This window comes from Aotus nancymaae, unplaced genomic scaffold (assembly GCF_030222135.1).
Source record: "Aotus nancymaae isolate 86718 unplaced genomic scaffold, 86718_ANA_hifiasm-v0.15.2.pri h1tg000067l, whole genome shotgun sequence".
Lineage (NCBI taxonomy): Eukaryota > Metazoa > Chordata > Mammalia > Primates > Aotidae > Aotus > Aotus nancymaae.
The window spans coordinates 15,540,665-15,565,864 of NW_026988482.1; the positions used below are offsets into that span (position 1 = coordinate 15,540,665).

At 50.4% G+C, this 25,200-nt stretch overlaps 1 protein-coding gene across 1 annotated transcript in view; it reads right to left on the reverse strand.

Moving 5' to 3' along the window:
- Positions 1-25,200, reverse strand: part of TMEM44 (transmembrane protein 44) — a 42,937-nt gene that overhangs the window by 16,774 nt on the left and 963 nt on the right. Inside the window, exons 2-8 of the mRNA XM_012448959.2 lie at positions 22,511-22,637; positions 20,644-20,737; positions 19,081-19,247; positions 18,782-18,868; positions 12,564-12,734; positions 10,797-10,943; positions 5,898-6,002 (exon numbers count right to left, since the gene is read on the reverse strand). Of these exons, the coding sequence (XP_012304382.1) occupies positions 5,898-6,002; positions 10,797-10,943; positions 12,564-12,734; positions 18,782-18,868; positions 19,081-19,247; positions 20,644-20,737; positions 22,511-22,637 (898 nt within the window). The remainder of the gene's footprint in view (positions 1-5,897; positions 6,003-10,796; positions 10,944-12,563; positions 12,735-18,781; positions 18,869-19,080; positions 19,248-20,643; positions 20,738-22,510; positions 22,638-25,200) is intronic.

Below are 25,200 nucleotides of genomic sequence, written 5' to 3' on the forward strand. Positions count from 1 at the left end.
CCACCCTGCTGCCCAGCTGGGAAGGATGCTGAAACAGAAAGCTCTGGATGGGGGTGGGGAAGCAGATGCCTCCCAGGAACAACAATGATACATTCTATAAATGCCCAGGGCCTGACCACACCTGAGTCAACAGATAAAACAGTTTTCAAATGCTCCAAGCCAAGGATGTGAGAGTTGATCCATGTGGCCCCATGCACCTCTGCCCCTCTGGAGGCTCAGCTTGAACCACGGCACTGCTCCCCCTGCGTCTCTTGGAAAATCGCTCCATAGGACCAGCTTGGGTTGGCGGGGTGGGGGGTTTGCTGGGAAAACAAGGGAGCACCTCTGCAGCTCTCCTTATCTAGTTCCAGATGGCTCTTCCGACGGGATATGTATCAGTGCGCATGGCTAACAAGGGCGCCTGTTTCCCCCAATCTTGCCCATTGGGACATTCACATTACACAATGTGACAACAATGTTTAAAACTGCTAGTGGAGCAGGTACAAAATGACGCACAGAGGGCATATGCTCTTTATAAAAGCCCAGGTCCCCAAATCGGACAGGCTTGGTTTGAATCCTATTTCTGTGATTTTTCTAACTGTGGGGTCTTGGGCAAGTTACTTAACCTCTCTGTGCCTCAATTTAAAATAACATTATTAATTGTTAATAAAATAATAATAATAGATACGGGCCAGGCACAGTGGCTCACACCTGTAATCCCAGCACTTTGGGAGGTCACGGCAGGCAGATCCCTTGAGGTCGGGAGTTCGAGAACAGCCTGGACAACATGGCGAAACCCCTTCTCTACTAAAAATACACACACATACACACAATAGCCAGGTGTGGTGGCATGTGCCTGCAGCTCAGCTATTTGGGAGGCTGAGGAACGAGAATTGAGAATCTCTTGAACACAGGAGGTGTGGGTCACAGTGAGCTGAGATGGTGCCTCCGCACTCCAGCCTAGGCGACAGAGTGAGACTCTGCCTCAAAAAAAAAAAAAAAAAGAAAAGAAAATAGAAATAATACTAGTATCTCTCTACTATGGTTTGGAAGTGGTTCGTTTGGCTCCACCGAGTCTCATGTTGAAATGTGAGTTCAGTGTTGGAAGTGGGGACCGGTGGGAGCGTTTGGGTCGTGGGGAAGAGCCCTTCTGAGTGGCTTGGTGAGATTCTCACGAGTGAGTTCTCACTTTGTTCTGCAAGAACTGCTTGTTAGAAAGAGCCTGGCACCCTCTCCTCTCTCTCCTGCCATGTGGAACCTGCTCCCTTTTGCCTTCCTCCATGAGTGGAAGCAGCCTGAGGCCTCATCAGTGCAGATGCTAGTGCCGTGTAAACACACAGAACCATGAGCTACAGAAACCTCTTTTGTTTCTAAATTACCCAGCCGCGGGTATTCCTTTACGGCGATGCAAAACAGACTAGGACACTTCCTCATAAAGTTGTTAGGATAATTTTTATTAACACTTACATGCTAAGTAGTAGTATTTTATTTCTGTTTATTTTTTTGGGACAGAGTCTGGCTCTGTCACCCAGGTGGAGTGCAGTGGCATGATCTAGGCTCACTGCAACCTCTGCCTCCTGGGTTCAAGCGATTCTCCTGCCTCAGCCTCCCGAGTAGTTGGGACTACAGGTGCCCGCCACCATGCCTGGCTAATTTTTTTGTATTTTTGGTAGAGATGGGGTATTACCTTTTGGTCAGGCTGGTCTCGAACTCCTAACCTCAAGTGATCCACTCGCCTCAGCCTCCCAAAGTGCTGGGATTACAGGCGTGAGCCACCGCCCCCAGTCAGTGGTATTATTTTATTAAGAATAAATTGCCATTTATCAAGTGTTTACTTGGTGTCAGCCATTATGCCAAGTAAAAGGCTGTATGGCACAGAGGTCAATGGCACAAACTCGGGTAGAGACGGGTCTGAATCCGGTTCTATCACTGACAAACTGCGTGACCTTGAGCGGGTCACTTACCCGCTCCAAGCCCGTTTCCTTATCTGTGCAATGAGTACAACAGCTCAGGAGTCGGCTGTGGGGAGTTAATCTGTGTAAAGCGTTAGACCAGTACTCTGACCCGTAAGTACCATGGAAGTGTTGGCTGCTATTCTCCACTCAGAGCCTGGCAAGTCCGTCCCTCTCAGTAGATAGGCTACGAGGGGAGGGGTGCCCCCAGCGCTGAGGGAGGCGCCTGCCAGCCCAGGTGGACAGTGGGGCTTGCCCTCTGATGCACACAGAAGGAAGAAGCTGGATGGAAGCTTGAAGACGCCCCTGTGGGCTTCGGTGGGAGAGAATGAACGCGGAACACACTCTTCTTTCATGGAGTCTGTTTCCCAAGAATCCTGCCAAGACCGAGCTCCCGGAAGGGTTAAAGTGAATACAACTTTTACACTATTCTTCTTCAGAAGTCCCATGAAGTAGAACTTTCCAGTGCAGGCTGGGCACGGTGGCTCATGTCTGTAATCCCAGCGCTCTGGGAGGCTGAGGTGGGTGGATCACCTGAGGTAGGAAGTTCGAGACCAGTCTGACCAACATGGTGAAACCCCATCTCTACTAAAAATACAAAATTAGCTGGGTGTGGTGGCACACGCCTATAATCCCAGCTACTTGGAAGGCTGAGGCAGGAGAATCCCTTGAACCCAGGAGGTGGAGGTTGTGGTGAGCTGAGATCACACCATTGTACTCCAGCCTGGGCAATGAGAGGGAAACTCCAACTCAAAAAAAAAAAAACAAAAAAAAAACAACGACTTTTCAGTGCAGAGCTCTGCCCAGATGCTGCAGGAACTCCCATGCCTTCCCAAGAGATTCCCCGAACGCCCTGCCTCCTCCCTCCCTTCAGAGGGATGGTTTCACGGCTGAGGCGGGCTCCTAGCTGTAAAGGCATGCTCTGAATCTCTCTGAACTTCGCGTAGGTCACACACCAGGTTCTGTGCACCCAGTATCCAAGGAGCAACAATAGCAAAGAACAAAACCTCTCTCTCAGGCTCAGACTCTCAGCGGGTACCAGTGTGTCTGGGCAGCCTGGCAGGGCCCTCACCACTGGACCATGTATTCAGAACACACCTTTACCGAGAGCCCGGGACTGCAGTGGTATAGGCACTGGAAGTCAAAAAGACAGGAGATAAACTATACATCTCAGCAGGACACAGACACACCAAAGTAAAAGACAGTGACAAGTGCTTTGCAGAGAATTGAAACCGGTAACAAAATAGAGCGTAGGACAGAGGGGTCCTACTTCGGACGTGGTGGTAAGAACTTTGGTGAAGAAGACATTTATGTTGAAGCTGGAAAGACAAGAAAAGGTAGCCATGTGAAAAATCGAGAGGAAGAGCATTATGGGCAGAGGAATGGAGAGAAACTCTGTGCAGCTAGACGAGAATGAAAAGGAGGGAGAGGTGGAGTCTTGCTATGTTGTCCAGGCTGGTCTCAAACTCCTGGCCTCAATGATACTCCTACCTCAGGTTCCCAAAGCATTGGGATTACAGGTGTGGGCCACTGAGAGCCCTGGCCTGTTTTTTTTGTTTGTTTTTTTGTTTTGAGACAGAGTCTTGCTCTGTCACCCAGGCTGAAGTGCAGTGGCGTGACCTCAGCTCACTGCAGCTTCCGCCTCCTGGGTTCAAGAGATTCTCCAGCCTCAGCCTCCGAGTAACTGGGACTACAGGCACGTGCCACCACGCCTGGCTAATTTTTTTTTTTTTTTTTTTTTTTTTTTTTGTATTTTTAGTAGAGATGGAGTTTCACCTTTTTAGCCAAGATGGTGTCTATCTCCTGACCTCGTGATCCGCCCGCCTGGCCTCCCAAAGTGCTGGGATTACAGGCGTGAGCTACCGCGCCTGCCAGGAGTGTTTTAAACAAAAGAGGAACAAGATGTAGTTTACATTTGTGAATGATTCTTCTGGCTGCTTGTTAAAGATGGGCAGGGCAGGACCAGAGGAGAAGTGGAGAGGTTGACCAGCCAGGAGGCCGCTGCACTCAAGACCTAGTTTAAATAAGGAAGCATTTACAGGACTCTCAAAAGGAATGGATGGGCATGGGGGTGGGGCCGAGGAAAGAGGAATTTTGGGCTTAAGCCACTGCATAGACAGTGTGTCATTTACTGAGATGAGGACAGGGAGAGGAGCCGGTCTGGGCATGGAAATCCAGAATTCTGTGTTGGACACAGTAAGTGTGAGACGCCATATGGTGACAGCTGAATGGGCAGCTGGGCAGCTGAGATGGGAACTGAGGGGAGGGGAAAGGACGGAGACACGAACCGGGGAAGTCAGCAAGAACTGGTATGCAGAGCGAGGCGACTGTGGGACTGCAGGGGTCCACCAGGAGCAGGGAGCCTGCCTGGGACAGGGTGTTGGACTCCCTCTCTACAGTCAAGCTTACCCGGAGGAGCCAGCAGAGGCTGCGGGGAAAGAAGAGCCTGTGAAGGGGCAGAAAGCACAGAAGAGTGCGGGCCACAGGCGCCGGGAGCAGCTGGTGGCCAGGTGCGTGGAATCTCAGAATGCAATGACGGCGGATTTAGCAGCTTGGAGGTCATCGCTGACCTTGACAAGAACCGTCTGGGTGGAATTGTGGGACATGGGGCGAACTTCTTGTCACCTCTTTCCCAATCCTCTTCCTCGTGAGGACCCCTCGCGTAGAACTCAGGGAGTCATCCGGAGCCCCGCCCCCACCCGCACCCCCTCACCCCTCCAATGCTCCACTTCTCGTGTCTCTCAACTCTGTCTCTGCTTCTCCGCCTGCTCCAACCTCTGTTTGTCACACTGCCTCTTCCTCGGGCTTCCGACTCGCCCTGACAGGCTGCTCAGCTGCTAGTCTCCTCTGCCCCAGGCCACCCACAACAACTTCCCAGGATGGCTCTAAATGCACATCTGACCCTGAGTCTCCAGTTCTCAAACCTCCTGATTCCCATCACCCTCAAGATGATAGACTCCATGTCTACATGACCCGACCCCTGCCTCCTCCACCTTTTCAGCTCCCCTCACTCCTGAAGGGTACCAGCATATGCCACCCCGAAATACGCCTCTTTAGCATATGGATTCTTTTTTTTTCTTTTTGTTTTAGATAGAGTTTCACTCTTGTTGCCCAGGCTGGAGTGCAGTGGTACGATCTCGGCTCACAGCAACCTCTGCCTCCCAGGTTCAAGCGATTCTTCTGTCTCAGCCTCCTGAGTAGCTGGGATTACAGGCGTCTGACACCACGCCTGACTAATTTTTTATATTTTTAGTAGAGACAGGGTTTCACCATGTTGGCCAGGCTGGTCTTAAACTCCTGACCTCAGGTCATCCGCCCGCCTCGGCCTCCCAGAGTGCTGGGATTACAGGCATGAGCCACCATGCCGGGCCAGCATATGGATTCTTTAGACTTAAAGGTATTTGAAAAGCAACAGGAGCTATTAACCTCCCCTAACTGCCTGAAAATAGAGTATAAATTTTCCCTTTCATAAAGGAAATTTCTATTTATAAAGGAAATTTCCATTTGTAAAGATATTTCTGCACCAGGAAGAGAGCTACTTCCAGAGACAACTCTTGTCACCCGAGAGACCCTTACCTGTATAGCAAGACAGCCCTTACTTACCCCACAGGTCCTCCCTCAACTTGCCTCCCACCCCAGAACCCTAAACCTCTTTCCCTTTATTCAGCCTAATATGGTATGTAAGCCACCATCATCCGGCCACCTCCTTGAGCCACAGTTTTCTTTGTAAATTTCCATGTACGAGTAACTAAAGCTGTTTTTTTTCTTGTTAGTCTGTTTCATCAGTTATGAGGGTACAGGGAAAATATTTTTCTCTCCAACACCCCCACTTGGAGAGCTCCTTTTTTACCTGCTTCTCTGCTTTGTCTTGCTCATCCCTCAGCTAAAGCATCACCTCCTCCAGGAGGCCTTCCATGACTGCTTCCCACCCTCTTGGGCACCTGGATGTGACCAATGGCCACTCACCTGCTGCACAGGCTCGATGGTCAGCTCCATGTAGTGACTGATTGCTGTCATTGTCCTCAGTGACTTGCAGTGTGACAGTGTGGTGAGAGGCACCCAATCCGAATTCTTGTAAGTAGAGGCAGGGAGACAGAAAGAATTCTCAAAGTCAGGAGGCATTTTCTAAAAACAAGGTCACATTTTATCCAAAAGAACACCCGTGACATTTTCTCTCTCTCTTTTTTTTACAGCACATCTCACTTTCTGCTTTCTATAAGATGTATCTTATCTTTCTCTTTGAGGTGACAGTAATTTAATGGTTCCCAAATTTTGCAGCATAGTAGAATCAGCTAGGAATCTTTATTTTTTATGTTTTTTATTTTTTTGTAGAGACAAGTCTCACTGTGTTGCCCAGGTTTGTCTTGAACCCCTGGGCTCAAATGATCCAGGAGTGATCCTCCCACCTCAGCCTCCCAGCGTGCTGGGATTGTAGGCATGGGTCACCACACCTGGCTTATTTTGTTTTTTCTTTTTCTTTTTCTTTTTTATCCATGTCCCTGCAAAGGACCTGAACTCATTCTTTTTTATTTTGTTTTTTAAGATCACTGAGCAGCGATCTGCAGTGAGCTGTGATGGGGGCACTGCATTCCAGCCTAGGTGACAGAATGAGACCCTGTCTTACAAACAAAACGATGAACATTTACTTCCCACTTTCAGAGATTCTGATTTCATTGGTATGAGATATAACCGGGCAAGTGGATAGTTTAAACGCTCCCCAGGTGATTCTAACATGCAGCAAAATGTGGGAACCACTGCAATAGGTGCCAAATGTGGTTCTCTACCCTTGGTGCACATCAGAAGCACCCTGTGGGCTTGCTAAGATACAGACTACAGCCGGGTGCAGAGGCTCACACCTGTAATCCCAGTGCTTTGGGAGGCGGAGGTAGGCAGATCACCTGAGGTCAGGAGTTCAACACCAGCCTGGCCAACATGGTGAAACCCCATTTCTACCGAAAATACAAAACTTGTCCGGGCATGGTGGCGGGCACCTGTAATCCCAGCTACTCGGGAGGCTGAGGGAGGAGAATCGCTTGAATCCAGGAGGCGGAAATTGCAATAAGCTGAGATCATGCCACTGCACTCTGGCCTGTGCAACAGAGTGAGACTCCATCTCAAAAATAAATAAAATACATATTGCTGGACCACACCCTCAGTGTCAGATTTGGGAGATCGGGTGGAGCCCTTGAATTTGCATTTCTAACATTTCCTAGGTAATCCTGGTTTAGGCCACTGCTCTGAAGGATTGCTAAAGAGACTCCAAAGGCTTCTACTTCTGTCTTCAGAATTCCAAGACGCACAGCGCCCTGTTACTATCTTAGCTCCCTTTTGGGATACAATTTCCTAACAGTTGCTAGAAAGAAAGGAAAATAACTTCCCACTAGGGCCTTCACTGGGAACTTGGAATTCTGGTCTGAGGACCTATATAAAACGCTTTCATCTGTCATATATATACACCATGATCTTCTATTTCACTGACTCAGTCGGATCACATTGGAAAGCCATTTGGAGAACATTCGGAGGAGCAGTTTTCGTTTTAGTCGGTCCAATGCACTCCCCATTACTTCCTCCATCCTGGTCATGAAGGAGGGTCACTCACAGCCTCATTCCCACTCTCTGTGAGAGGAGTCAGTAGTGAAGAGTCCAGGTAATACATGAGAAATTTCTTTCCAAAAGAAATAAATAAATAAAAGGGCCAAGAGTGGTGGCTCACGCCTGTGATCCCAGTGCTTTGGGAGGCCGAGGCGGGCAGATCATCTGAGGTCAGGAGTTCGAGACCAGCCTGACCAACATGGAAAAACCCCATCTCTACTAAAAATACAAAATTAGCCCAGCATTGTGGCACATGCCTGTAATCCCAACTACTTCGGAGGCTGAGGCAGGAGAATCGCTTGAACCCGGGGAGCAGAGGTTGTGGTGAGCTGAGATTGCACCATTGCACCATTGCACTCCAGCCTGGGCAACAAGAGTGAAACTGTCTTAAAAAAAAAAAAAGAAATCTTAGAAAAAAGGGAGCCACTTTATATTCAAGTCCTCACAAGCTTTCTTTGAGGTGCTTTCTCAACTATTTGGAACCAAAGACTTTTGATGAAGACAAATGGCTTCAATCAGAATAGAAGAAGTTGTCACCTATTTAAATTAATAAAAGGGGACACGTTACCTTTCGGCAGTGGCATGACATAATTGTAAAGGTTTGATTTTACGGTAAACAACATTTTTACTTTTTATTTATTTATTTATTTATTGAGACAGAGTTTCACTTTGTTGCCCAGGCTGGAGTGCAGTGGCACAATCTCGGCTGACCGCAACCTCCTCCTCCTGGGTTCAAGTGATTCTCCTGCCCCAGCCTCCTGAGTAGCTGGGACTACAGGCGCCTACCACCACTGTGGTGATTTGTCGTATTTTTAGTAGAGACGGGGTTTCACCATGTTGGCCAGGATGGTCTCGAACTCCTGAGCTCAGGCAATCTGCCCATCTAGGCCTCCCCAAGTGCTAGCATCACAGGCGTGAGCCACTGCGTCCAGCCTAAACAACACTTTAAAAGATCAGCTTTTAGCATTATCAACAACAACAACAAAAAGCAATAGAGTAAGCAGTTACAGTCCAGTGACCACAAACAGCAAATGGGTCTTTGTGGCCTGAGAAAACTTTGTGGAGACAGCATCATAAGCCGATTCCCGAAGGCTGTATCATAGCTGAGCACAATGACAGCCTCTGGAGCAGTTAGGTGGTGGTAACGATGCAGATGTTAAAGATGCCTGTGAAAGTGGGAATATGGTTTTTGGAGAAATATGAGTGAAAATCACAGATTTATTTATTCATATTTTTGAGATGGAGTCTCGCTCTGTTGCCCGGGCTGGAGTGCAATGGTGCGATCTTAGCTCACCACAACCTCCGCCTCCCGGGTTCAAGCGATTCTCCTACCTCAGCCTCCCAAGCAGCTGGGACTACAGGCGTGCACCACCACACCCGGCTAATTTTTTTTCTTTTGTATTCTTAGTGAGCCAGGGTTTCACCATGTTGGTCAGGCTGGTCTCCAACTCTTGACCTCATGATCTGCCTGCCTCAGCCTCCCAAAGTGCTGGGATTACAGGAGTGAGCCACCATACCTGGCCCTATTTATTTTTTTGAGATGGGGGTCTCACTCTGTAGTGGAATGCAGTGGCGCCATCTTGGCTCACTGCAACCTCTGCCTCCAGGATCAAGAGATCCTCTTGCCTCAGCCTCCTAAGTAGCTGGGACTACAGGCATGCGCCACCACACCTGGCCGATTTTTTGTATTTTTGGTAGAGACAGGGTTTCACCCTGTTGCCCAGGCTGGTCTTGAGCTCCTGAGCTCAACCAATTCGCCTGCCTTGGCCTCTCAAAGTGTTGGGATTACAGGTGTGAGCTACAGCACCCGGCCAAAATCACATTGTTTAAAAATGAATATATTAAGGTATGTAGCATGTGAACTTATATACCACTAAGTAAATTATTCAAAAGAATTAAGTGGGCATTTGACTATTTCATCTACATTGTTAAAAATATATTAAGTCATTAAGTGATCAAAAAAACTTCAAAATATTTGTATAACTGGGAAAATGAAGGATCCTATCGCATTCAGGGTTCCCTTAGCTTTGAACATAAACAGTAGCTTTTTAAAGTGACCAAGTGGGCTGGGCACCCTGGCTCATGCCTGTAATCCCAGCACTTTCGGAGGTGGAGGTGGGCAGATCACCTGAGGTCAGGAGTTTGAGACTAGCCTGGTCAACATGGTGAAACCCTGTCTCTACTAAAAATACAAAAAATTGGCCGGGCGCGGTGGCTCACACCTGTAATCCCAGCACTTTGGGAGGCCGAGGCGGGCAGATCACGAGGTCAAGTGATCAAGACCATCCTGGCCAACATGGTGAAACCCTGTCTCTACTAAAAATACAAACATTAGCTGGGCGTGGTGGTACACACCTATAGTCCCAGCTACTCAGGAGGCTGAGGCAGGAGAATCACTTGAACCCAGGAGGCGGAGGTTGCAGTGAGTTGAGATCGCACTACTGCACTCCAGTCTGGTGACAGGGTGAGACTCCGTCTCAAAAAAAAAAAAAAATTAGCCAGGTGTGGTGGCACATGCTTGTAATCCCAGCTATTCAGGAGGATAAGGCAGGAGAATCGCTTGAAACCGGAAAGCGGAGGTTGCAGTGAGCTAAGATTGCATCACTGCGCTCCAGCCTGAGCAACAGAGCGAGACTGCATCTCAAAAAACAAATAAGTAAATAAAAATAAAGTAAAAAAAAATACAAATAAAAATCAAGTGACCATGGGCCGGGCGCGGTGGCTCATGCCTGTAATCCCAGCACTTTGGGAGGCCAAGGCAGGTGGATCACGAGGTCAAGAGATCGAGACCATCCTGGTCAACATGGTGAAACCCCGTCTCTACTAAAAATACAAAAAATTAGCTGGGCGTGGTGGCGAGTGCCTGTAATCCCAGCTACTCGGGAGGCTGAGGCAGGAGAACTGCCTGAACCCAGGAGGCGGAGGTTGCGGTGAGCCGAGATCGCGCCATTGCACTCCAGCCTGGGTAACAAGAGCGAAACTCCATCCCAAAAAAAAAAAAAAAATCAAGTGACCAACTGGCCAAGCAGGGAGGGACTTCCAGAATTCCTAAGCCCCGGCCCTCACTGAGGCTCACTGCCCTGTCCACTCCATGCCAGTAAACACGATGGGCCCGTTACATGTCATGTTAGGTTTAACCACTGTTCCGTCAGCAACACAGGACAGCTGTCTGTCGCCTGCAGAGAACACTCAGCAGGCAGCTTTCACACGTCCACAGCATCCTGCTGTTTCTCAAGATACTGTTGCTGGGACCAGAGTTTTCCAGCCAGAGACCTTGTGCTCGTTCCTCGCCTCCTGGTCCTCTTCCTCTTTCTCCGCACAGGTCAAAAGTGCTTGGCTGTCGGGGCTCTCTCTGGCTTCAGCGGCAAATCCCAAGGCCTGTCTCATCTTGCTCTTCATCACACACGAAAGGAAAATAATCTGAGATGGTGGAAGTTAAGGCAGGAAGCAGATTCCAGCAGCCTACTGCGGCCCTTCACCCCTTCACACCATGCTGCCCCCGACCCCGACTCACATACTCTCCTCCCTCCCCAGTTTTATCCTGCCTGGGATAGAGAGTAGCTCATCTGAAGACACACAGACCTGTCCCCACAAGGGCCCAGCACTCAATGAGACCCTGTCCCTAACAAGCACTTGGTAGATATTTGCAAAACAAAACATTATGAAGAACATCTTTTTTTTTTTTTTTTTTTTTTTGTAGTTGTTGTTGAGATGGAATTTCACTCTTGCTGCCCAGGCTGGAGTACAGTGGCATGATCTCAGCTCACTGCAACCCCTGCCTCTCCAATTCAAGCAATTCTCCTGCCTCAGCCTCCTGAGTAGCTGGGATTACAGGCACCTGCCATCATGCCCAGCTAATTTTTGTATTTTTAGTAGAGACGGGGTTTCACCACGTTGGCCAGGCTGGTCTTGAACTCCTGACGTCAGGTGATTCACCTGCTTCGGCCTCCCAAAGTGCATTACAGGCGTGAGCCACCACGCCTGGCCCAGACTGTGACCTTATTGGAAGTAGGGTCCTTGCTGATATAATTAGAGACAATGGAGTCATTGTGGATTAGACTGGGCCCTGACTCCAGCCACTGGGGTCCCTGTAAGAAAAGGAGACACACGAAGATACACAAAGGGAAGAGGGCCATGTGAAGGCCGAGGCAGAAATGAAAATGATGCTGCCATGTGCCAAGGGACACCAAGAGCCACCAGCAGCTGGAAGAGGCAAGCGAAGACTCCCCTCTAGTGCCTGCAGAGAGGGTGCGGCCCTGCTTTGCCCTCACACACACCCCACCACCAACACAGCATAGCCATTACCCACAGGCAGCATCTAAAAATACAAACATTTTTAGTCTCTACTAGAAATACAAAAATTAGCCAGGCGTGATGGCACGCACCTGTAGACCCAGCTACTTGGGAGGCTGAGGCAGGAGAATTGCTTGAACCTGGGAGGTGAAGGTTGCAGTGAGCCAAGATCATGCCATTGCACTCTAGCCTGGGCAACACGGCAAGACTCTGTCTCAAAAGAAAAAAAAAAAAAGGGAAACATAAAACTACAAATAATTGCATTTGTGTTTGCCTGCCCCGACCTCCTTCTTCTTTTTTTTCTTTTGAGATGGAGTTTCGCTCTTGTTGCCAGGCTGGAGTGCAATGGCTTGATCTCAGCTCACCACAACCTCCACCTCCCTCCAGGGTTAAAGCGATTCTCCTGCCTCAGCCTCCCAAGTAGCTGGGATTACAGGCACGCGCCACCATACCCGGCTAATTTTTTTTTTTTTTCTTTTAGTAGAGATGGAGTTTCTCCGTGTTGGTCAGGCTGGTCTCGAACTTCCGACCTCAGAGGATCCACACGCCTCAGCCTCCCAAAGTGCTGGGATTACAGGTGTGAGCCACCACACCCAGCCTGCCGGCCCCAACCTTCAAACCACTCCTTGGCTGCTGGGAGAATTCCATCTAGCAAGAGAAAAGGAGAGTGGGGCAGGCACAGGGAGCAGCGGAGACACAGGCCTCCTCTGACTGCAGGCAGGGAGCTCCCCAGGCCTGGGTGGATACAGCGAGGTCCAGCGCAGCACGGCCCAGGGAGGTCAGGAACCAGGGTGTGGCTCGCAGCAGGTACTCAGGCTGCCGGTCATGGGCCACAATGGCCGAGGCATAGAGGAGGCCAGCCAGGGCCGACAGGAGCCGGGCCCACAGGTGGATGGAGGGAAATGTCTTCCCCCGGCACTGCACAGAGAGAAGAAGGGGCTGGGCAGGGAAGAGCACCAGATCACAAGATCCAGGTCCCTCAGTGGCACAGCAGGTTGCAGGCAAGCCCTCTGCCCACAGCCAGTCCCCCAGGGCAATGCTTCTGCTGCATTTCCAGTTTTTGCTCAAGTTGCTTCTTCTGCCTGTCAGACTCCTACTCATCCCTCAGAACCTGGCTTGAACTTAACCCTGGGAAACCTTCCCTTACCAACTCCATCCTAAGGGGAGCAAGCAACTCCCTCTTCTGGGCCCTAACACATCCCTCTAGCAGACTACCTTTCATTGATCATGACTCAGCTCTTTACACAGTCGGCTCCTGAGAGCTGGGCGGGGTCCTCACCATCTCAGTGCCCCAGCACCTGACGCTGGGCAAGGGCTTGTCAATGTCCGCTGGGAGAACGTGACGGGGAGTGGTATGGTTTGGACATCTGTCCCCCTAGATCTCATGCTGAATCGTAATCGCCGGTGTTGGAGGTGGGGCTGGTGGGGGGTGACTGGGTCATGGGGTGGATTTCTCATGAATGGTTTGGCACCATCCCCTGGGTGCTGCTTCACGATTGTGAGTGAATTCTCTAGAAATCTGGCTGTTTAAAAATGTGTGGCTCCTTCCCTCCTACCCTCTTGAGCGCACTCTCTCTCGCTCTCTCACCAAGTGGCGTGCCTGCTCACACTTTGCCTTTTGCTGTGAGGCCCTGAGGCCTCCCCGGAAGCCCAGCAGATGCTGGCGCCATGCCTGGACAGCCTGCAAAACCGGGAGCCAATTAAACCTCGTTTCTTTATAAATGACCCAGCCTGAGGCATTCCTTTATAGCAACGCAAGAACAGCCAAACACAGAGATCGAATTAGAGGAGCTAAGGCCTGACCCTTCTCTCCCTGGGACCGCCAGTTCTGAGCCAGGTCAGATGGGGAAGGTCAGAAAAATGAGAGATGATATTCTGAAAATTTTAAAGCCAAGAGGACATTTCTGGAGCCTATGTTATGAAAATATTGGTTCAAAAAAAGGAAATATACACTATTTATATGTAAGTAGCCTTTATATACAGAAAGTCACTTTATATATACATGAATATGTATACGTAAACACCATGTTTGCCCAGGATGGAGTGCAGTGGCGTGATCTCAGCTCACTACAACCTCCACCTTCTGGGTTCGAGTGATTCTCTTGCCCTCCTCCTGAGTAGATGAGATTACAGGCATCTGCCACTGCGCCTGGCTAATTTTTGTATTTTTAGTAGAGACGGGGTTTCACCGTTTTGGCCAGGATGGTCTCGGACTCCTGACCTTGTGATACACCCGCCTCCGCCTCCCAAAGTGCTGGGATTACAGGCGTGAGCCACCACGCCCAGCCAACACCATATATTTATGATTATATACTTATATATTTAAATATACATGAATTAAAATTATAAATGATTTGGTTTATATATTAAACTCAATAGATGAGTTATATATAAACTAAATGATAATTCATTAGATGAGTTTATATATATATACAAATTATGATTTTTGTATACTTTAATTTTATATAAATTAAATTATATATAGATAAGTTTATGCATAATTTAGTTTATATATATAATTTAGTTTATATATAATACATATAAAATTTAGTTTATATATAATATACATATAAACTCATTAGATAACTCATTAAATATGTTCATTCGATGACCATCTTTACAGATACACAGGCCTTGGCTAGGGAATGGAAAAAAATCAGGAGGAAAAGCATGTTTTGGCCAATTTTGCCCCATTTTAATTTTAACTGTCAAAAAGAATCCTTAAGAGCGTCACGTTTCCGTCTGCGTCCCCTCCAGTTTTGTCCCCAGGCCTCCCTGTGTCTGGCCTGCCCCCTGAAGACTGTGTCACAGCGAGAGCACAGTCTGATGCTTCTCTGGGGGGCAGCCCGCTAGGAGGGTGGGGCCTGGCCCACTGGACCCCGAGACTGAGGGTGGAGATGACGCCCTTTCCCATCAGCCCTTCCCACCTCACACAGGAGCAGCACTCTCTGGCTAGAGCTCCCCGCGGGCTGCCTGGCACATCCATGTAGGGGCTGGAGGCAGAACATGCCAAGATGGTGCCTGCAGCTGCCAGGACTCCTGGTGTCAGCACAATGCTTCACTCATCAGTGGCTGTTTCGGACCCCTTGTCCCATTCGAGGACTCACTCCTGGAGCAATGGGAACTTTCCCACCAAAGCCACCCAGCCATCTCCTCAGCAACCTCACCATGGCCAAATTAGGAGCAGCTTCTGGAAGAGCCAAGGTCTGAAGCCATGCTGGCCTGGCTTCCCAGAATACCCCAAATCCTGCTGGGTTTCTCCCTACGAAGGAAACCCTAGCCCTGGCTCTTCTCCATGCGACCAGAGTCACTGAGAGGTGGCAGCAGCTACTTCTGTATAAATACTGCCTGCTTCCTTTTTTGAATCCCCAGTGGAATCTCACTCTATCATCCTGCCCAGGGGCCCTCAGGCTTCAATACCTTGTAGGGACGGGGAGAGGACTACCTCCTAAGACGAGGGAATGCTGACGGCTATCCAGATGCCAGACAGCGTGTAGTGGCTTACCCTGAAGTTCTATCTTTTACTCAGCAGGAAGGGGCCGGGTGTAGTGGCTCATGCCTATAATCCCAGCAATTTGGGAGGCCAAGGCAGGTGGATCACCTGAGGTCAGGAGTTGACCAACATGGTAAAACCCTGTCTCTACTAAAAATACAAAAATTACCTGGGCACAGTGGTGGGCGCCTGTACTCGGGAGGCTGAGGCGGGAGAAATGCTTGAACCCAGGAGGCAGAGGTTGCACTGAGCTGGGATTGAGCCATTGCACTCCAGCCTGGCCGATGAGCGAAACTCTGTCTCAAAAACAACAATGGCTGGGCGTGGTGGCTTACGCCTGTAATCCCAGCACTTTGGGAGGCTGAGGTGGGCAGATTATCAAGTCAGGAGGTCGAGATCAGCCTGGCCAACATGGTGAAACCCCTCTCTACCAAAAATACAAAAATTAGTCGGGCATGGTGGTGGGTGCCTGTAGTCCCAGCTACTCGGGAGGCTGCGGCAGGAGAATGGCTTGAACCCGGGAGACGAAGGTTGCGGTGAGCCAAGATCGCACCACCACACTACAGCCTGGGTGACAGAGCAAGACTCCACTTCAAAACAAAAACAAAAACAACAAAACAGAAACAGGAAGACGCCCATCCCCAACCTCTTCCCTGTCTTGGTTCTGTTCTCTGAGACTTAAGAGAACAAGGCTGCTCTTTCTGCCCCACACAGCCCTTCTGATTCATGCACCCATCAGCTTCCTTTTTTTCCAGGCCAGATGAAATGGCTCTCTGTGTTTGCTGACCCCTACCATGATCAGGCCCCAGGTGCCTGCAGGGCGGTGGGCAACGACACAGACAAGGCTACTGCCCACAAGGTGCTAACATTCCACTGCCGGACCAGGCAGAACCGGGAAAATAAGGGGCACCTTTCAGGTTGTTACAAATGCTCTGAAGAAAATACACAGTGCTGGGGCTGGCCTGGGGGCCGTTTTAGGTGGAGTGGTGTTATGGGTTACAATATGTGCCCCCAAAAGAAGTCCCTAGGCTGGGCATGGTGGCTCACACCTGTGATCCCAGCACTTTGGGAGGCCAAGGCAGGTAGATTACTTGAGGTCAGGAGTTCGAGACCAGCCTGGCCAAACATGGTGAAACCCCATCTCTACTAAAAATACAAAAACTAGCCAGGTGTGGTGATACACGCCTATAATTCCAGCTACTCTGGCAGCTGAGGCAGGAGAATCGCTTGAACCCGGGAGGCAGAAGTTGCAGTGAGCTGATATCACGCCATTGCACTTCAGCCTGGGTGACAGAGGAGACTCCATCTCAACAACAACAAAAAAAGACGTGGAAGTCCCAACCCCAAGTGCCTATGAATGTGGCCTTATTTGGAAATAGGGGCTTTGTGGATGATCCAGTTAAGATGAGGTCATTAGGGTGGGTCCTAGTCCAATGTCCTTATAAAAAGGAGCAAGTCGGACACAGAAAGGTACAGAGGGAAGGCCACGTGAAACTGGGAGTTACCACAAGTCAAGGAGCTACCTGAACCTTGGAGAGGAGTGAGGCCTGGAACAGATCCTTCCCTAGCGCCTGCAGAGGGAGCACAGCCCTGCCGGCGCCTTCATCTCAGACTTTCTGACCTCCGGCACTGAGACGATCAACTTCTGTTGTTCAGAGTTAGTAACGCTTTGTTACAACAGAACTAGGGAATTACTACGGGCGGTCAGGTCACTGTGCCAGCTCCTTCACAGGTCTTCATGCCAGCGGCCTCCCAGCTCTGACACCACTCTGGAGAGCCACCCTGGTGGGCTGCTGACCACCTGGTGGTCGCCAATCTCCCCTCCATTAAAGACAGCACACCTGCTGATGAGGCAGTCACAGCACAGACTTCAGCTTCACTGACTTCACAAACAACCACCAACAGCGCTCCATCCCCGAATGCTAATCAGGACGCTCTTGGGCAAGTAATTTTTTTTTTTTTTCTGAGATGGATTATTGCTCTGTCACCTGGGCTGGAGTGCAGTGGCACGATCTCGGCTCACTGCAACCACCACCTCCCAGGTTCCAGTGATTCACCTGCCTCAGCCTCCCGAGTAGCTGGGATTACAGGCACCCGCCACCATGCCTGGATAATTTTTGTATTTTTAGGAGAGATAGGGGTTTTGCCATGTTGGCCAGGCTGATCTTGAACTCCTGACTTCAAATGATCCACCTGCTTTGGCCTCCCAAAATGCTGGGATTACAGGCAGGAGCCACTGCACCCGGCTGATTCTTTTTAGACGACATGGGCCTATGGCATGCCACGGGGTTGGATTTGGCCACTGTTTAATCAGTGAGACAGGAGCAGTTATTTCAGAGTCATCTGCACAGGAAACTTGGCAGAGCAGCTGCCACACGTCCAGTCTTGCTGTTTCTCAGGAGCTTTCACACGTGGGGGCTTTTCCTGTGTGCTCTCCTCTGCCAATGGCCTTTCCCTAGCCTGTGTCCTCAAATTCACGTTCCCTTCTGAGCCAACATGGCACCTCCCCACTACCCCACTGCTTGGCAGTGTAAACAGTTTTCACCCTTGCTCATTTGAAGAGCGTAGGAAGCTTCTCTCTTCTCTCTCTCTTCTGAAACCCCAAATGTTTGTTTCTTTTTTTTCTTTTCTTTTTTTGAGATGGAGTCTAGCTCTGTCGCCCAGGCTGGAGTGCAGTGGCACAATCTCGGCTCACTGCAACCTCCGCCTCCTGGGTTCAAGCGATTCTCCTGCCTCAGCCTCCTGAGTAGCTGGGATTACAGGTGCCCGCCACCACGTCCAGCTAATTTTTGTATTTTTAGTAGAGACAGGGTTTCACTGTGTTGGCCAGGTTGGTCTCGAACTCCTGACCTCATGATCCACCTGCCTCACCCTCCCAAAGTGCTGGGATTACAAGTGTGAGCCACCACGCCCGGCCCCAAACATTCGTTCCTATCTTTCTTCAAGCATTAGGAGATGCTGCTTCACATTCCTGTGTCTTCCATGAGACTGTGAGCTCCGGAGGGCGGGCGCTCGGCCCTGCTCACATCTTACCCCCCAGGACCGGTCAACACAGGGCCTCCCTCACGCGGATGCCTGGAGAATGCCTGCCAGTAAGACACTCTTGATCTACACAGAACCTTATAGCTGACTCCTGTAGTCTCCCAAACTTCATTCTCTCCTGGGTTTATCCAGTTTAGGGGCTTTTTACTCAGAGCTTGCTTTTCATTTGCTACAGGAAACGGGAAAGTACACCTGGGCTTTCCCCGAGAGCCTCCCGCAGTCCTCAGAACACACCGGGTTGCTGCCCCCTCTCCACACACACTCACTTGCTGTCATACACACTAATGCTCTTGAGAAAAATCTGAGTCCACGTACGTGCCCCCACAGTGATGCCACACCCTCGCCCCATGACCTGGCCCTCTCAGGATGCTCCCAGATGCCCTGAGACCTGCCATGTGACCCACGGTCCCAGGCCCACCCCCAGCCTCACAATTCTGGAGAGAGGGGGGATCCGAGAAGCCCAGGAGCCGAAGGCAGCAATACCACCCAGCAGGTAGCCGAAGATCTCAGGGTTTTCCTGAAAGAACAGGTGATCCGCCATCAGCACTCTGCAGAGTCTGCCCATGCGCCCCAAGAAACAGCCAAAGCTCAGGAGTCCTTTCCTGCTTTTAGGTTTCTTTCAACAATGGAAGGCTTAACCCTACTGCCCCAGCTCCCGCCTCATCCCACCCTGGGCATTTGGCAGGACATGCAGTACCCCGAGTCCTCCGCACAGTGGCTCAGCCTCACCTGCAGCAGGTTCGCCAGCAGCCTCCTCTGTGGCCCCCGGATGGTGGCTGAATCCTTTGGGACAGCAACCCAGAGAGCCCAGCACGGACCCAGGCTCAGCGGCAGGGCCAGGGCAAACACGCCGGCCCCAAGCTGCCGCCTCCTCTTCCTCTCTCGGGCTTCCCAATCTGCAACAGACACCAAAATCCCACGTGGCTCCTGGGAACTAGAACTTGTCAGATAGCGGCATGGGAAGAACTGGTGTCAACTCCCCACATGACGCCAAAACAGGGTCCCACGTTATTCTGTAGGCCAGCTCCTCCCCACCCTTTGGGGCCCCGTAGCTGTGCCACCTCTTCAAGGAGCCTTTCCTCTCCACCACTGGGGCACACCCCTGCCCCCCATAACTGGTGCTGTTCTCCTTCCTTAGGCAGCGATGAGAGATGACATTATCTTCTATTGTATGTATCTGCATGCAGACAGTAGTGCCTCATCGGGACTAGCGCTCCTAAGCGTAAGGCACTATCCCCTGGTGGTTTTTACAGTCTCTGCAGAGCAGAACTGGTACAAGCTCAAGCGTGGTAAGAGCATCAACCAGCGAATCGGTGATGGCACCAGCAGGAACTGTGAATGGACAAACAGCAATGAGCGGGGCCTTTGTTTCTTTGTTGCTGTTGTCATTGTTTGAGATGGAGTCTTGCACTGTTGTCCGGGCTGGAGTGCAATGGCATGATCTCTGCTCACTGCAACCTCTGCCTCCTGGTTTGAAGTGATTTTCCTGTCTCAGCCTTCCGAGTAGCTGAGATTGCAGGTGACTGACACCACGCCTGCCTAATTTTTTGTAGTTTTAGTAGAGACGGGGTTTCACCATGTTGACCGGGATGGTCTAGATCTCTTGACCTCGTGATCCACCCGCCTCGGCCTCCCAAAGTGCTGGGATTATAGGCGTGAGCCACCGCGCCCGGCCTTAGAAATGAGTTTTTACCATGTTGGCCAGGCTGGTCTCAAACTCCCAACCTCCCTTTGCCTGCCTCGGCCTCCCAAAGTGCTGAGATTACAGGTGTGAGGCACCATGCCCGGCCCCTCATCCCTTCTTTTTAAACAAGGGTCCAAGCGCACTGCTCACCCTTCTCAAGAAGCCCCAGCTGCAGATGCTCAGGGCCACTCATCCTGGCCCCGTCATTTCCAACCCACCCTGTGGTGCCCCGTGCCTGTTCCTGGCATCCACTTCCAGCAGTTGTGAAGCTTCACCTGGCCACCCCGAACTTGCACGCTGAGATATCACTATTCATCCCCATGCCCTGCTCCACCCTCCTCCTAGCCTTTGCCCATGCTGCTCTGTGCGCCCGAATGCCCGGCCTGTGGTCCCAGCCCTAGTGCCCTGAGTTTCCTTGACACCAGCAGCCCTTCCCTCCCTCTGGCTGCCCACAGTGTGCACACATGTCCAAACTGGTGGCCCGAATGAGACCCTCTCCTTTCTCTGCGTCTGGCTGGCACCCACTCAGAGAGCCCAAAGAGTCGGCGTTCAGTGTGCTGATGAATGAATGGGTGAATAGAGACAGGAGCAGACAGCCATGTACTCACCTGAATTAGACTTGAATCTGGATCCACAGACTGGGAAGAGGGTGAACATGAAGTTCACTAAGTCAATAGCTGCAAGGTAGGCACCTGTAAAGACCTGGAAGCAAATGGGAAGAGAGTCTTGGCATTCAAGTATCTTTGCTGGAGTGCAATGGAACCATCTCGGCTCACCGCAGCCTCCGCCTCCCGGATTCAAGCGATTCTCCTGCCTCAGCCTCCCGAGTAGCTGGGATTATAGGCATGTACCACCACGCGGGGCTAGGTTTCTCCATATTGCCAGGCTGGTCTCGCCTGGCCTCAGGCAGTGTGCCCGCCTCAGCCTCCCAAAGTGCTAGGATTACAGGCATGAACCACTTCACCCAGCCGGCCCTATTGTATTCTGTCAGCTAATGAAAATGAGCACCCAAAATGAAAGGTGATTTGCTTTTGAGACAACGATGCTTGAAGCAGGGTCTAGAATGCTCCAAATCTGTGCCCTGCCTGCTAGGCTGTCTTCCTTCATTTCTGCCTGGATGGGCATAAGGCCAAGAACAGTCCCAGGAGGTGCTTCCACAGTGGGCACAACAGGATTTCCTGGGATACGTGTTTTGGGATAGGACCCTTCTACACAGGTTTGTCTGAGCGCCGAGGCTTTTGGGAAACTTGAAGCTACTTTTCCCTTGCCCGAAAGCCTCCATCACTACCTGGGAAAAGACTCAGCCACCCCTACATGAGCTGGGGCTGGGACAAAGCTCTAAATAACTATTTATTAAGCACCTACTAGGTGCCAGGTGCTGTTTAAAGTGATAAGGATACAGCAGTGAACAAATCCTTGCCCTTGTAGAGCTGACATTCTAATGGGAGTTCACATACAAGAAGTAATAAACAGGCAAGGCTTCACAGCTCAGGCCTGGAAATCCTAGCACATTGGGAGGCAGGCAGATTGTCCTGAGCTCAGGAGTTCAAGACCAGCCTGGGCAACATGGCGAAACCCTGGCTCTACTAAAAATACAAAAATTAGCTGGGTTACCCTCTCTCTACTAAAAATACAAAAATTAGCTGGGTTACAAGCTACAGAAGGCTTAAAAAAAAATTAGGTGGGTGTTGTGGTATGCACTTGTAATCCCAGCTACTCAGAAGGCTGAGGCAGGAGAATTGCTTGAACCCAGGAGGCAGAGGTTGCAGTGAGCCAAGATCACGTCACTGCACTCCAGCCTGGGCGACAGAGCGAGACTCTGTCTCCAAAAAAAAGGAGTACACGTAAGTAAAGTATATGGTGCATTAGGGATTAAGCTATAGAAAAAAAACAGACTAGAATAATAGAATCCAGAACACTGGTAGAAGAGGTGGGTCACCATTATAAGCAGGGGAGGTCTTATTGAGAAGGTGACTTTTTTTTGCTTGTTTTTTGAGACAGAGTCTTGCTCTGTCACCCACTCTGGAGTGCAGTACCGTGATCTCGGCTAACTGCAACCTCCGCCTCTCAGGTTCAAGTGATTCTCCTTGCCTCAGCCTCCTAAGTAGCTGGGATTAGAGGCATGCACCACGCCCGGCTAATTCTGTTTTTAGTAGAGACAGGGTCTCCACTCCCAACCTCAAGTGATCCACCCGCCTCAGCCTCCCAAAGTGCTGAGATTACAGGCCTGACCCATTGCACCTGACCAAGAGAAGGTGACTTTTGAGCAAAGACTTGAAGGACTAAGCAGGGAGCCAAGCGGATATCGGGAACAAGAGCGTCGGAGCGGGGCAGAAAGAACAGCAAAGGCACAGGTTCTGAGGCGACACTGTGCTATGCATGTTGAAGCAACAAGACAGAAGCCACATGGCTGCAGCAGAGAGCGAGTCAGGCCTCTGCTGGCCTAAGCCACCGTCAGCTGTAGGCCCAACATACCTGGATTGTGAGCTGTCTGGCCAGAATAGCCCCGACGGTGTCGCACAGACTGGTCAGGAGGCAGCATGCAGCACACAGTGGCGACTGGTCCTGTCTGGATTTCTTTGCACATCTCAGATAGAGAAGCCTGGGGTGACAGGGGTGTGAACAGAACACAGGACCCATGAGTTTGGACCCAAACTCGTGCATCTGAAAAGGGCAACTATGACCTGCATCCTCACGTGTCCCCAGGGTATTTAGGAGGCGTTTTTGAACTTAGTTTCCAGATGGGAAACAATCAGAAGACTCCCAAGCCACCTGTCCAGATGCCCGTGGCAGAAGCTAGACCTCATGAGATGTGAAGACACCACCTCTTTTAGTGAAGAGGAATTACGTTCAGACTCCCAAATTAGGCTGACTCCATTTGATGACGCCCCTCTTAGCACTGAAAATGTAGCCATCAGGTTTTATTTTTTGAAAGGGAAACAGGAGGGCTATAAAAGTAACCCAGGCCAGGTGGGATGGCTCACACCGATAATCCCAGCACTTTTGGGAGGCCAAGTCCCAACGCTTTGATTGCCTGAAGTCAGGAGTTCAAGACCAGCCAGGCCAACATGATGAAATCCTGTTTCTACTAAAAATATAAAAATTACCCGAGCGTGGTGGCGAGTGCCTGTAATCCCAGCTACTCGGGAAGCTGAGGCAGGAGAATTGCTTGAACCCAGGAGGCAGAGGTTGCAGTGAACCGAGATCATGCCATTGCACTCCAGCCTGGGCGATAGAGTGAGATTCCATCTCAAAAAAAAAAAAAAAAAAAAAAAAAAAAAAGCAACCCAACCACTACAGATAACTACAGAGCAGAGTTAGCTGCCTAAATTAAAAAGAAACTTGTTTCTCTGAAATAAATTAGAGTGAAATTCTTCTAAACCACCTGGGAAGTGAGGCAGCCTGGCTTCTGCCGGCCTGTGTCCACAATGAGCACGTTCTTTACACAGGGAGAGCCTTTTTGGCACTTTGTGCTGACCTTTCCTTAGAACCCCCCCGTTGATTCTCTCCTTATGGCCCCTCTCCAGCCCACAACCACCGGCGAATATGCACAGAAGGGCAGGGCAGGACGGGCTGGAAGAGGCCGGAGGTTTCTATCACCGTCACTGACAGGGTCTCAGAAATGCGTTGTTGTACGTGCCTCTTTGCTACATTTTCTGGAGACACTGAGGCGTGACTGCAGCTCTGGTTTCATTTCTGTTAACCAGAGGGCGGCACTCATTGCACATCCTTCGAACAATTTGGCTGATTCTGAGTGCCTGTCCTTGGGAATGGTGGATGACAGAAGGCTTTGGCTTCCTAAATATTTCTTTTCTTTTCTTTCTTTTTTTTTTTTGAGGCAGAGTTTTACTCTTGTTGCCCAGGCTGGAGTGCAGTGGCATGATCTTGGCTCACCGCAACCTCCGCCTCCCAGGTTCAAGCGATTCCCCTGCTTTAGCCTCCCTAGTAGCTGGGATTACAGGCATGTGCCACCATGCCTGGCTAATTTTGTATTTCTAGTAGAAACGGGGTTTCTCCATGTTGCTCAGGCTGGTCTCGAACTCTCAACCTCAGGTGATCCGCCCACCTTGGACTCCCAAAGTGCTGGGATTACAAGCATGAGCCACCGCGCCCCACCTTCTAAACATTTCTTACCTGATGGCCCAAACCCGAAGCTCACAGTGGCAACATCAAATTTAATCTGGGTCCTGAGCTCCTAAAACCAATTCAAGGCTAAGGAGTGAAGATCCTTTTTTTTTTTGAGATGGATTTTTGCTCTTGTTGCCTAGGCTGTGCAATGGCACAATCTCGGCTCACTGCAACCTCCGCCTCCCGGGTTCAACTGATTCTCCTGCCTCAGCCTCCCGAGTAGCTGGGATTACAGGTGTCTGTCACCATGCCTAGCTAATTTTTCATATTTTTAGTAGAGACGGGGTTTCACTATGTTGGCCAGGCTGGTCTTGAACTCCTGACTTTAGGTGATCCACCTGCCTCGGTCTCCCAAAGTGCTGGAATTACAGGTGTGAGCCACTGCGCCCGGCCAGGAGTGAAGATTCTTAAACTGGAGACTCCCAGAGGCGGACCCAAATTAGAAATAATATATATCAATGCTCCCATTCGAGAGGAGAAAAGTGAGGCCTCTGGTGAGAAGGTGAGTTAGTGGTGGTCTTCTGGCTTCACATGCAGGGGCTTTGCTCCGTACCCTGTTCTCAGCCACTTCCCCAGCTCTTGGGGCTGGGTTTCCAGCTGACCTTAACCCAGCCCACACACCACTCCAAAGACACATCCTCCAAAGAGAAAGAGGATGGGGGACGTTCAGGGATGGCGAGGCCCTGAAAACAAATGGGTTATGTCCAGATCCCAGGCAGGGTGAGAAGCAGAGGCTTGCTCTTAACCCCTTCAAGGGTGGAAAGTGCCTAACAGTGCTGGTCTGAGGACTCTGTGGGGAACAAATGGATACTGGGTGTCCAGTGCTTGTTAGTTTCCAGCCTCTGATCTGGACAGTTTAACCTCTTTTACCAGCCTGCCCTTTTCAGTAGGATCTGGGGTTTTGGTTCTTCCCTTTCACTCAGGCAAGTTAAACTCTCAGAACCTCAGGGTTCCTTACCGAAAGTGGGGGTGACAGGACCTACCTCCTGGTGCTGATATTGTGAGTGGCAGGCATTGAATGAGTTAAATGAATGCAA